This window comes from Echiichthys vipera, assembly GCF_963691815.1.
Source record: "Echiichthys vipera genome assembly, chromosome: 19".
Classification (NCBI taxonomy): domain Eukaryota; kingdom Metazoa; phylum Chordata; class Actinopteri; order Perciformes; family Trachinidae; genus Echiichthys; species Echiichthys vipera.
In genome coordinates, this window is record NC_139844.1 from 23234444 (window position 1) to 23248787 (window position 14344).

At 41.7% G+C, this 14344-nt stretch overlaps 1 protein-coding gene across 5 annotated transcripts; it reads left to right on the forward strand.

Moving 5' to 3' along the window:
* The first annotated feature begins 4292 nt into the window (after positions 1 to 4292).
* hmgn3 (high mobility group nucleosomal binding domain 3) lies at positions 4293 to 14344 on the forward strand. Of its 5 annotated transcripts, none has more exons than XM_083934268.1 (7): positions 4293 to 4427; positions 7173 to 7223; positions 7465 to 7494; positions 10053 to 10106; positions 10893 to 10991; positions 11245 to 11344; positions 12856 to 14344. In XM_083934268.1, the coding sequence occupies exons 1-7, from the start codon at positions 4413 to 4415 to the stop codon at positions 12861 to 12863; spliced, it is 357 nt and encodes a 118-aa protein (XP_083790394.1). In that variant the 5' UTR covers positions 4293 to 4412; the 3' UTR covers positions 12864 to 14344. The 5 variants fall into 5 exon arrangements, with proteins under 5 accessions (XP_083790394.1, XP_083790395.1, XP_083790397.1 ...); XM_083934269.1 differs by having other exon boundaries at positions 10056 to 10106; XM_083934271.1 differs by lacking the exon at positions 11245 to 11344.

Consider the following 14344-nt stretch of genomic DNA (forward strand, 5'->3'; position numbering starts at 1 on the left):
GAAATTAAACCCAGTTTCCTATTTATTCTGATAAGTTCTCATCATTACAATGTATCAAAACGTACAGTATATTCATTCATTCATTCATCTTTAATACGCTTGTACACCCTGGACAGGAAGCCAGTCTATCACAGACGTACAGTATATTGAATTAAACAATTCTTTCACATCTCTTCATCCAACATGGGCCTCAGAAACCTGAACCATGGGCACCTAACATCGGAGTTATGAAGTGAACTGAGAAGGTTTCGTGAAAAGGGAGACTTTGCATCAGTGATATTATATTCTTATTTACATTCGTCCCATTTCCACGTCACTGGCTGGAGTACGCCGATCTCCACAGGTGGCTGCTGTAACAACCATTTATACAGTCTATAGATGTAACAACAGAAAAGTGTCTGACGCGGGTCGGGTTTGAGCTTTTGCAAATTTCACTGGAAGTACGATAATAAAGCAAAGCAAAGTCAAAATATAAGTTAGTGTGAGAAAATAAAAAAAATACATCCGGTTCTAACGTTTTCCTTCAAATTACGAGTAGTATATGTCATTAAGTACAATTTTCTCCATAGATAATGAGTCAGGGAAACAGAAACTGCACCCATATACTCAGAACACATGTTCCATTGCTGTTTCAAAACTGACGTCACTGCGGTAGAATAAAGCTCATCTGCGTCAGCCATAGAAATCACATTTTAATAGGAACAATGGTCCATTATGACTATAGGTATATGTTTATAAATTAGGCATGTAAGCCTGCATACAGACGGGTGAATAATTAAGGAACATATCAAAATGAATCAGTGAAGAAACATAACAAATGCAGATGTGAGGGGTCACTATGAGCCTCAAAAAGATGTGAGTCAGATTCTGAGGCCTTCACAGTCACCAGAGCCCTCACAACCTATCCCACGCCGCGGAGCAAAGCCCATTATAAGCCTTGAACACAACGATGACAATCTAAAAGTCTATCCTGACCCCCGCGTGCAGCCTCCGGAGACAGTTCAATACTGAAAAATTGGGATCATGTTCTCTAGTTTGAGTTCTAACACTGCTTTGCATTAATTTGAGTCACTTAATAGCACTTTTCACATGAGATGTTCCAACAGCAGTTTAATTGACAAGTGATAAAGGCTTAAACAAGGTTGCAGAAACCCGTCACTCAAGCCCCCCGAGCAACTCATTATTTCACTGTGAGAAAGTTCTCAGCCAACAACAGTTTGACATTGTGCAGCAATTACAAGTGAAATGTGTCATTACATTAACTACTGTGTGTTGACAAAAAATTTGGGACACTGTGTATATAAATAATTCCCTTTTTTTTTCTCCTCCCATGCATTTATGTCGTGTCTATTCTCACACATCATTACACGTGTTTAAATTTGACACAAAAAGCAAAACAGTGCATCATTCAAATTGTACATTTGTAACCGTGCTAGCGGCATAGCTCTATGGGTGGATGTCTGTCAGTCTGTCCACTACTTTGGTCTAGACCAGGGGTGGGCAATGATTTTGCGCACGTTTTCACAAAATGGCAACATTAATTAACAGTTTAAATTGATTTATTTTGAGAAGTGAAACCATTATGTATTGTGTGAAGTCAATCAAACCGGGCGCCAACATTTCCAAGCTTTCATTCGAGCCTCTGTGAATCTTTCTGCGTATCCGTTGGAAACACTCCCCGTCGAGGCCAATTTCTCAGATGAACACATAAATATATAAATTGAGTTACCATACAAAAGGAAAGCATCGAACATAAATTGGTAATCGATTCCCATATTAGGCGACAACACGAGCAAATAGCAAATGATCAGTTGTGCCTAAAAACTGCTCTCTATGTGGATAAAACATTTCAGACATAACATATTTGGGGTTGTTTCTTTTGTGTGTTACTCTCTTTCATGTATGTGTGTGTGTGTCGTACATGTTCCTCATTGTGTTTTGCCTTCCATTCAGCTGACAGTGTGAATCCATGTGGGAACAGTGGAGCGGCCATCGAGCTACCTGATCCTGTGTGTTCTGGTTTGACTTCTAACATGAAGGGTTTTGTTCGTTTGGGCAGGAAAGCTCTGTCTATTGTGAGATTCGTAGCTCTCTCTCTGTGTCTATTGTCACGCTACACAAGAATGTTGAGGTGGCTTTTGTGGATTTCTCTGTAGAACGTTTTTTGGCCTTCTATGTTTAAAATGGTGCGCTTAAGGTACGCGTTGTAGAGTATGGTGAGAGCCATTGTTTCAGAGGTTCTGGATTATTACTGTTGCAAAATTGGTAGATTTTCTATAATACTGGATGCATAGAAAGTTATTACAAATTGAGTAAATAGCAAAGCAATAACCCGTTTGTTGTGGCAGCAGATCTCAAAAATCTAGAAAATCTGATTTAGTTTAACGTAAAATGCTTTTCACAGATAGAAAACAATGGCTTGTTAAGCATTTTAAGCAGAAATGTTTCTTAAATCTTTCTTTGTAATATGATAATAAATTGGACCATTAGTTGGGCTCTGAGGGATCGGGGAAGCTTTATATACATGTTTTTTTTAGTTGTTTTTTTCATTGAATAAATAATTAACTGATTTATTGAAAACCCAATTGCCAGTTTAATGAGTAATGAAAACATGTAATTGTTAGTTGCGGTCCTATTTTTAAGCTCTGTAGACAAATTGGTGTTTTGGCAAAAATGGGATATATTCCAGCAACACAGTACTTTGAAGAGCAATTTAAAAACAATTATATTGGAGCCATTCCAAACGGCAAATATCCTTAATCAAAATGCTGTTTACTCTCTGAGCTTTTCGATGCTGTTAGTACGCCATACGCTTTGTGACTCTGATTGGATGATTTGGCCCGTATGTTGGTGATAGACAGATAGTTTATCCAATTAGCAACCAGTATTTTCGCCCCTTCCCAAAAGATCTCCAAAGCAGAGTTCCCAGATGGCTATGCTGAGTAAATGAGAACCATGCGAATCAATCCATCTGGCGGAGTCAGGGTAGAGAAATGTTTATCTAAAATATAGGAGTGTGAGTCGATTAAATGTTAAAACCGCTCGCCATAACACATCCATGTATGCAGAAACCTAATGGGGTATAAACAGAACCGCATGTGCACCCAGGTCCAAGGGGATCTTTAGGGTCCACCAGATTTAGTGCTGTAACTTTAGGTTAAAAACTTGGAATTGTCCCCTTGGATGGAGACACATCCTAATCGACCATTAGTGTACTGTTTTTCCTTGTAGAGCCTGGGCTCCTCTGTCTTTACCTTATCGGGGTTGTCCATTGACTTTTGACCTTTCCCCAGGAAAGTGGGTGATTAGCAACTTAAGTATAAAGCCTATTTGGTGAAGCGAGCATCAGCCGTGTGGTGACCCATCTCTGTCACTGGGTATCAGCAGATGCCCACAGAGGAGGTGTCTGATGGGTAATGAGAGAGAAAACTTTGAACCATGATGCTAGTCTCTGCACATAAGAGTTCGCTTTCAAAGACACAACCTTTTCCTCTATTATGAAAATATATATTTGTGAAATGCTTATGAATTCATAATAAGAAAATCTGTTTGCCACAGTTTAAGAATCTGAATGTGTTTATTATGCGTATACGAGCTTACAGTATAGCTTATAGTTATAAGGATTATTTTTATTATATTAGACTTTGATGGATAACTCTGGTCTTAGTAGAGAGAGCAGCACAAATGAAACACTGTTGCACACAGAATGAACTTTACACTCCCATGGAAAAAAACGTCCTGATCATGAAATAACTCATTCAGTGGTCTAATGTGTCTGCAATAATGAATTTATAGTGATCTTATTAATTGTATTGTTTTACGGACATGTCCCTACAGGGTCTGGTGCATCTGCAGTGATGGGCTAAGTCTGGTGTATGGTTACTCTGGTTCTTTACAGCAGTGGGAGCCCTGCAAGACACAATAACCGCCAGAGTTTCTGGAGCTCCTCTGTGGCTCACATTGTGCCATTGTGCCCGTTTTTCTGCTCCTTTGTGTTTTATTTACAACGTTGTTTCTGTCTCTTTCTCATCCTACATTACCCAGATCCACCGAGAGTCGGCACCGCATTCATTGGCCTGCCTCCACTTTCCCCCCTCACCATCGCCGTCTGGTGGGATCTGCGCACAAAGAGCGCGTAGCCAATCACGGGCGCCCTCCGATGACTGTCGGCCAATGTCCACGCGGCTATTATTTACATGGAGACGGGTTTAGCCAATCAGGAGTCAGCACAGGAGAGGATTTTGACTGCTCTATCCAATGGCCGTGGCAGGCACAGAGTTTTGGGGGAGTGCATATAATCAACATATTATCGAAGGTGCTTAGATATCGATCCTGTATTTCGAGGTAGTTCAAATTCGCCTGGACCGGACCTTCGAGTTTGACCTTATTTCTGTCCTCACTCACGCGTAAAAATGCCCAAGAGAAAGGTAAGTGTCGTGTGTGTGTGTGTGTGTGTGTGTGTATGTGTGGCGTCCGGCTCACTTCACTGTAGTTTTCCCTGCTCTCGCATTTGAGGAAAATGTAGTGGTGCGCGATTTCTGTGTGTGGCGACGTCGAGGCAGGTGAGGCGATGCCAAAGTTTGAGGGTGAGGGCGCGTCTCTACGCCCCGCGACATTTCAGGTGTATTAGACACGGCCCCGCGTGCATGTGTGGTGCGATTATGACATCGATCCTCTTCACACTGTACATGTCGATGCGTTCATCTTAATGGCCGTTCTCGGGGTCGTTTCGTTTGCCCCCTTTCCCCCGTCCACTGTGCGCACTGGTGAATGTCAGACGGACCCGCCGGATGGATGGATGCGTAAATCCCGTAGGGGACGTGCGCGGTGTTAATTCTCATAGGCGCGTTTCGAGCATAAATAAGACTTATCGATTCTGTAAAATGTGCAAAAATATATATAAAAATTCACCACCACCCCCTGTCTCATTTTGGGTCTCCGGTGGTGATGAATTGTAGGCGCCAAGCCGATGGAACCGACCCACATCCAGGCGGGGAGAAAGGGATAGAAAGAGGGGATCAGGGACAATCGCAGCCGCTGCGTTAAAAAAAAAAAAAAAGAGAGGCCGTGGCACTATCTAAACAGTGTTGCACGACGAGCTGCGGTGCATTGTATCAGTGCATACATGGAAATTGGCCTTTCTGCCATGTGAAAACTACCATTGTCTGCGTAGGACAGAGAATGGGGGGCCTCTCGGGGCGGAGGTCGCCCACATGCAAATGATGCGATGGCCAACCTGCAGGCTTAACCAACGTTTTCTTTTTTTTCCCCGGTGGGGGTGGGCTCCCCTGGACACTGTCCCTACCTGCCTGCAGCCTGAGCATCTCACCATGTTCATGTGGTCATCTAAACAGGCTGGTTGTTGACATGTTTACACTCCATTACTCTGCGGGGAGCTCGGTTCTTGGCATGTAAGCAAGATGCCTCCATTAAAACGGTAATCCCCGGGAGATCACGTGTCTACATCAGATAATATAGAATTGCATGAGGTACAAGTACATTAAGAGTTGATATTTATATCTAATATATATTACTATTATATATTCTTTATCATCACTAACTTATTTATTAATGTTTAATTGATTTATATTTATTTCTACCTGCTAACCCAGATATTTATACTTCTTTATTGATCCTATTAGTCATTTATTGTGTTTTATTGAGTATTACAATTGTTATTTTTTTAATCTATTCATACATTAATATATTAGTTATAGATATATCACTTATATTATATTATATTAATACATCACTTGTTTAATTATTTGCCCACTTTTTCTCTTCCTCTATCATCATCATTTCTTTTTTAAATTAGTTTTTAAATGACTTTTAACTATACTTGTCCATCAGCTGGGGGCATGGTGCTGGAGTGATGGGGGTGGGTGGTTGGTGTCTGTTCTGGGGTATGCTGAATTTAAATCTGTACACTATTGTTGTTTCTAATATGTAAAATTCAATTAAACACACTGTTAAAAACAAATAACTTGGGTTAAAATGAGGGTTTACTAATGTGAAACATCACAGTTTGTTTCTATTATTTTAAGAAAAATACAAAACGATTTAGACATTTATGGTTCTTAGAATTATTGACACCGTGAACAACTGTATTTAAATCCTCAATATGTTAAGACTATTCTAATAGGCTACCATTAATAATCTGTAGTGTTTTTTAAAACATGTTTTATTATAAACACAGGACTCTCTAACTAAGTTCTGTGATGTACAAAACTAGTGTTATGCACAAGGATGAACAAATATTTCCATTATCAAACATTCAGTTAATTATTTGATCCACAAAACGTCAGAAAATATCAAAACATTCCCCAAAGCCAGGGATGATGTTTTAAATGTTTTTACCAGCGCTTCCAAACCTAATCTTTATATTTATCATCATAAAAGACAAAGAAACCCAGAAAAGAATCAAAGTGGAGTTGTAATTTTTGCTAATAAAATGACAAACGATTGATGGATCACCCAAAAAGTTACAGATAATGTCTCTTTAGATAATTGATGAATCAACACATGTATAATATCATTATTGTTAAGTGGGATTTATGTTAAAGTCAGGCGCTTTCCTACAGAAGAAGCATGTGTTAAGTCAGTTTGTAACCTTTTGACCTCTCCTTGAATTAATAGCACACTCTGTCGGCCTGTGTTACTCCACAGAGAGGATGAGCTACATGTCAGTGTCTGAACAGAGGAAACCCTGGTTAGAGCCGGGCCATATGGAGAAAATCATACACACCAAACACCTCAATATCTATATTGTAGGGTTGACTATCGGGGCTGACACAAAACATTAACACAGTGAGCTTTTTGACAAATAATCATCAATAACGTGGCTATAATAGAGGGTATGACTAAGTGAGTAAAGGCAAATAATACAGTTTGTAGAAGAGTCTGGTAAGTCTGGTGTGGATGACGTCACTTTACTGTAATGCAGTTGGTAAAATGAGGAAAAAACAATGTTTATGCCACATTACGACTTCCAGATATACAGTATAGAGTTAAGATCCCGTTGATATATGGCCCAGGCCCAACCCTAAGTGAACCCCATCTCATTTTTATTATTTAATAATTAAAATGCATTGATGATGGTAGATGACAACAACCAGAGAACTACCCGCGTACCCTGTTAATGGTCTCTCCGTTCCTTGTTGCATTTCCCACAGTCTCCAGAGGGTCATGAGGGCAAAGAGGCCTCCAAAGTCACAAAGCAAGAGGTAAACGCTCCGGGTGTGTTTGTGTGCTTTGTGTGGGCGTGTTGGCGTGCTGTGTTTTATTGTGCTAAGAGAGTGCGCGTGAGTGAGACAATAGACACATGACAGGTTAATGATTAGGATATTTTTAGCAGTCGCCAAGCACTCAAGATGAGCCCGCAAAGGTACAACTGATATCTGTCTCTCTCTCTCTCTCTCTCTCTGTCACTGTCTCTCTCTCACTGATCATCCCTTGCTCCTGTAGCCCCCCAGAAGGTCAGAGAGATTGTCATCGGTAAGTTCCGCTCTCACCTCCCTGTCTTCACCTCTCTCGCTGTCCCTCTCCTTCTTCTCCCTGCCTCCCCCTCATCCCGTGTCAGGTTTTCTGGGATAGTGTCATTTTTTACCAAGGCTCAGAGTAAAGTCCTCACCCACTTCATGGATTTTAATCCAGGCAATTTACAAATGCCATAAACACACTCCCTGGGGATGATGTCCGTCTTCGTATGCATGTCTTTTTTCTGTTGTCTTTGTCCGTCCTCAGTCTGGTCTGTGTCAACGCCTTGTTGATGCGTAGGGCTGCATGATTGAAATGAGTGTAGACAATTGTAATATTAGTAACAATAAAGCACCTTCTTCTTAATTAGACCCCCTACTGAAGTTGACTCAACAGTAACCAAATCTATTCATGGGAACTTTTCAGTTTGCATTCAAATTGTTCCCCAAACCCTAGTAAAAGACATTATTATTTAGTAACCATACTAACTTTATCTAGTAAATGAATCATTAATCAATCATTTTATGGGATCTAGCAGCTCTGCCATACAGGCCGTCTGTATTTATATGTTGTACTTTGCATGTTGAACCCGTATCGAGTCTTTGCATGTGTTTGTATATTTGCATGTGCACTTTAAATGTATAGTTTGACATTTGCGGAAATATACTTGCTATCCAGTTAGCAGTCAATTAGCTTAGCTGAGCACAAAGACTGGAAGAACCAACCAACTAGTCTGGCCCGAGCGACAACCTCCTGGGCTGAAAGATGAAGCTAACACCAATGTGCCAAAAACTGCAGTTCCTTGAATGGCCACTTGAGACTGGCTCCTAAAGTGAGTCTGTTCCCAACATGTTAAAATGGCAAACATTGCAACAGAAAGCCTGCAAATGTTCTTATTTGTCCAGGTCATAGATACCCCCAAAGAAAGTCAAAAGCAACTGGACTTGGTTATTTGTCTAGGAAGATGTTTCTTCTCTCATCCAAGAGGCTTCATCAGTTCATTTAAGCATCTGACCAGGCTGGGACTGGACCAGGACCAGGACCAGGACCAGGACCAGGCTGTGACTGGACCAGAAATAAACATGTTCACAGCCTGGATCAAAAAAACAGTTTTGGTCTCTAAAGCTAACTGTACAGAGAGTGAGTTTTATATAACTCAGCTGTTTCAATTCTATTAAGGCTTAAAGTTATGCATAATTGAGGGCTTCACTGCTTTAAGTGATAGTTAGCTAGCATAGACTACAGGCTATGTTCGGCCCTCCTCGTCTCCACCAATGCTCCACCTCTTTTTGGATTAGCCATGAGTGAAGCCTGCCCGATGGCGACTGCTGCATCCACCCACATGGAGCTTGACGGCAGCTCTTCAGAAACCTATGGGTGATGTCCATATTTTGTTCAGTCTATGGGGAATATGCTCATTACCCAGCTAGCAACCAGTTAGCTTAGCTTAGCATAAAGACGGGAAACGGGGAGGACAGCTAGGTCCGTGTCTGCCCAAAGGTAAAAACTACCCGCACCTCTAAAGCTCTCAAATTTAGACATATTTTTTAATCCGTGCAAAAACCAAAGTGTAAAAAAACTACAAATCTCTTGTTTTACTGGAAACTCACTGTGCTAGCTGTTTCACCCCGTATCCAATTTTTATGCTAAGCTAAGCTACCCATCTTTTGGCTGTAGCTTCATGTTCAACATACAGACACAAGAGTGGTTAGAAGAAGGAAGAGTGTATTTCCCCAAATGTCAAACCACGCCTTTAAGCTTTTGGTGTGACTATGTAAACATGCTAGCTGTAAATGTTTTCACGTTTCCTGATCTGAAAGTTCCTTGTCTTTGAACGCCTTTAGCGCTCAGCTTATTTATTTAAAATGTGAATTTTTTGGCAGTAAACTCTCACTGCTTTGTGGTTTATAAGTGACTATTTGGACTGCGTGACAAAAAGCACAGTCTGTAGTATGGTTGGCGATTTCCTATGTAGGTAATTGGAGGCTAAATGTCAAGCCCCACTTCCCCCAGCCTAAGAAGAAAGTATGTCTTTCATTGATCGTCCCGTGCAGAGTGTCAGTGATCTCTAAATAACAAAACTGAGATATTCTGAGGATCACATGATTTCACTTTGTCACAGCAGTGTTACTGTAGTCCGTGGCTTCAGGGTAATGTGGTCCACGCTCAGCGGCCAGGAAAGGCTCTGCAGCAAACCCTCTCACACTGAGTGGCCAGAATTTGAACTCCTATCTCATGTAGTCATTGGACAGTTGAGGTCAGATCCCTTTGAAGAAGCATATATTTAAAACTACTCAGCACATGAATGTTGTCAGATCCTATTGCTTAGGTAATATGGTACAAGTACTTCATCATTATTAATATCTACAATGGAAGCCAACCCGTCAGTTGAAATGCATTTTCTAAGCAGCTCTCGTGGCTGACAGGGTTTTAAACAGTACACTAATGGCTCTGAGTGTAGAGGAGGGACTAAAGTCAAGCTTCATAATAATAATAATATGGATAATAGATGGATAGTATTTTTCCAAAAACGATGCACTGTGTTGGTCAGTCCTGAGTGACTTCTTCTTAATTAGCAGAAACCTGCTCCACCCAAGCCTGAGGCCAAGCCCAAGAAGGCCATCGTCAAGGTAAAGTACACGCACGCACACACACACACACACACATACACACACACACACACACACACACACACACACATACACAGACTGTGCCTACAATGATTTTATTTATATCCCCATAAATTTACAACAGTGTGAAGCCCTTGGTTGCCCCTAACGACTAGTTTATGTGGGTGACCAAGGCCACTGGTTGTGGAAAACAACACACACACACACACACACACACACACACACACACACACACACACACACACACACACACACACACAGAGCTCCTCACACAGAGCTCCTCACATGCAAACATACTTTGCAGCTACATCTCCAGTATCCAGGACTCATTAATTCACCTCCTAAAAACATCCATGAATGTATGGGTATTAAAGTATTGGTAAAATATTATAATAAGTGTTAGAGACAGAAAACACAAAAAGAGACACAGTCCAAAGAAAGCAGAAATCAAGCGAAGGAAACTCAAATGAGAAAAGCAAAAGCTACATAACCAGGTCAATTCAAAAACAGATATATCAATGAAACTTCCACATCTTCTAGTACACAAATGCCCTTTTTTCCAATACTTGCACGGGCATTTGGGACAGACAGCCTGAAGTCCTGAGAACACAAAGAGTGTTGTCCCGCACTTTTCTGTGTGTTAAGGACACATAGGTAGTATGGGAGCAGACCAAGACTAGTTGGTTATTTCTGTTGAAACACATTATGATTTATCGCTTTGAGAGAAGTTTGATTATGTGTCCTATCACATATTTTTCATGCAGTTTTCTCATTTCTCCCACGCAGAAGGTGGCAGACGATAAAGGGGCGAAGGCAAAGAAAGGCGGCGCTAAGGGTAAGAAGGATGATGGCCCCGCCCAGAATGGAGAGACCAAGACCAATGAGGTACGAGGAGGGAAAATCTGAGGGGGAAAAAAACATGTTGATGATTGAAGAAACCTCTCAGTCAGAAATAGACAAGAAAATAACAATCTTTATTCCCTTATTCTGTCAATTTGTGTTTAAATATGAACACACACACACACTTACCTCACCTATATTCCCCCATTGCATAACCACACCTTTTCTTATAACTAATACACATCTTATCCACACACACGCCACACACACACACACACACACACACACACACACACAGATCTACGTGTCCCGTCCTTCTGTCAGTGTGTCCTCCATCAGAAGCACGGCTCCCTCCTTGATGTCAGTGAGAGGGCAGAGTGTGACAGTCAGAGTTAAGGGTATGGCCGAGTGTTTCTAACCCGTCTTTGGCGTGCCTGTTTGGACACTGACTTCAGAAATTGAATGTTAATCGGGCAAACATTTACCCAGTGTGCTTTGGAGTGCCGTGGCGTGTTCGAGTGAGAGAATGCGAAGCAGAGAGGAGGCGCGGATGTGTGGCACTTTTTGTCGCTGTGTGCAGTGCAGTGGGCCGTGGTCAGCTTTTTACACATGAGCAGGAGGGTTTGCTGCTCACACAGCTGTGATGTGAAGGTTATTGGCTCACTTTTGTTCATAGACAGCTGTCTCCACTAGCAGGTCAGGCAGAGGAGATAGAGAGGAGAGGATTCCTGAAAATAATACTAGAGGAGATATGGTTTAAGTGAGCAATTTAGTTAAACACATCTTCTCTATGGAAGCACAATACTAGCACATAAGCCAAGCATGTGAATGCAAAGAAGCAAAGAAGCATTTACTGATAATTATCCGAGCTAGCAACCAACCAATCATCAAATTATGTTGAGTAGTAACAATTTACCCTTCGCAGCTTGTGGTAGCTTGGGTTTTATTTGCTGATGTTGCGGATATCCATAAAACGACATCCTAATACAATGAATTAAATCTTGTTTGTGCTCAGAGCATTACAAAAAACACCATTTAATTAAAAAAAATGAATTTAGAAACCAGGTTCCTGTTGCGACTGACAAATACAGAGATCTCACTGTGACTTCTTGAGCTTCTTTCTATCGGAGAATTAATCCCAACGACTGTTGACACATTTTTTTCAATGTGCAGAGTTGTAAATCTTAAGGACTCAGCACATAAAACCGAAACTATCTACCCCATCAAGCAGTAGGCGAACCACAGCCCGTGCTCTAGATTTGAAGGGGTTACGTAATCCTGATAACGCAATAAAGCTGCTTCTTGGAACAAATCCCAGGTTTTCAAGTAGAATAACAGTGCTGCTGTTACGTAAAGATTACATTTGAACCCAAACTCTTCTCTGAGTTAGTAAGAAAACAGGCCAGTGCAATGTATGAATCATACCTAAAGAAATAAACAAACATGATTTGCTTTCTTTTAGACAGTTAGAAGAGAAGATAAATACCACTGTTATGGCTCTAAGTACTCTAGGCTACAAATGAAGCTAGAGCCAGGAGATGGTTAGCTTAGCATAAACTGGACACGGGGGAAACAGCTAGCCTTAAACATGGCTCTGTCTTACGTCTTTGTTCGTATAAAAACAAAGCAGACTTTTTTATTAGTGAGCTTTAGAGGTGCTGGTAGGTGGATATTGTTTTAACTTTTGAAACAGAGACAGGTTCGCTGTTGCAACCTGTTTCCACTCTTTATGCTAATCTATGCAATCTACCTCCTGGCTCCAGCTTCACATGAGCGTGGTGCCAAGCAAAGGTTGTCGGTTGCCCCTTGAGGCTAGTTCTCGGCCTGCATCGGACCCTACTTGTAGCAATAGCCTTATGATGGTTAACACATGCATCGTTGTGTGACTCTTTACCTTTTGTCCATCCAGGTAACTGAAGCAGCGGAGGAGGCGACTGAGGAGAAGGCGTAAGGAGACTCAGGCGCGTCCACCGACTCGTCCCCTCTGACTCCATGGCAGCAAAGCATCTTTTTTTACTGACAATTTTTGTACCATGCTGAATTTTTTTTAGACTTGTGATAGTAGCGACGGATAACCAGCAGCCCCATCCCATGTGTTCCCCGTATGCACACTCCTCTCAGCTCCCCTACCTAGAGTATGATTTCGCCCGATTCTCCTCCCTCATCCGTTCTGTATCACTACACGCCTCCCAGAAACAGAAAGACGGAATGAAGTGTTTGGCTGCGGTCGAATAGTCTTTTTATGCTTAGGAAGATTCCTAACTGAAATGACCTGGAAGTATCTAAGTGGAGACCATGATGCGAGCTGGTCGAGTTCTCTAAATGCTGAGGAAAGGTGCTTTAATGTTTCCCTTTTGTCTCCTTTAGCATAGCATATGTGCCTACCCAATCTGTTCTACGCACGTGGGTAGATGGTTGAGGTTAGGCATTGACCCCGAATGGTTAGCATGAGGATAGCCCATTGGTCAGGGGATAGGTTTAAAATGGATTTGGTTTCTGGTATGGATCAGCTGAAAGGGTACACTGGATCATCCTTTACGAAAGGTTAGGGTCGGTCGTTCACGAACACGACAAGGGACACAGATCATTATGTAAGTTATAGCCTGGATGAAACAACGTGGTAACAACAGGGTATCTAAGATGCGTTTTTAGTAGTCGATCTTCGGCACTTTGTAGTTTCACCATGGAAGACCCGCGTCAACAACACCTGCTGTCACATAATCATGTAGCCTAGCGAGTCAGGTTCTCTTAGCACCGCAGTTGTCTTTTCCGTACTCCTTATGAGTTCAAAACATCTTCCCTTGACCTTGTGACGTTTTTCACGAAGGTCAATAAGAGGAAAAGACATAGGGCATATTGTTTTGACTATTTGACTGCAGCCTTTTTGTCTGACAGCTGCAGATGTTCTTCATCTTGCCTGAAGGGGGCCGTTAACTCGACTGTTATGATCTCTAAACCAGCTCCGCCAATAGTTGTAGTCTCTACGAAGGATCGCTATGATTACTGGCGCTCTAACTACGTCCCCCCTCGATGGTTAAGTTGAGGACTTGTGGATGCGTATCAGCAGTTTGGATGCAGAAGCTGGAAACCAGGTGGATAGTCAGCATGGAGAACATCTGCAGCTTTTTAAAGGACCTTAGTTTTTAGATTCACCATCACTGTGTTTCAAATAGCTCCTTTTGTATGTGTGAGTGAATGTGTTTGTGGGTCTCTGTGTTTGACTCTGTTTTGCCCCTTTTCTTTTTTTTTTCCAACCCCTCCTGAGCGCCTTGTCCTGCAGCAGAGTGACATAGCAATAATGAGTGGTGCTTCTGTTCTAGACGGCTCTATTGGCTTTGGACCCTCTGGGCTTCTCTTGAGTTTCATCCTGTTGGGAGAATATTTTGAAATAAAAGAAA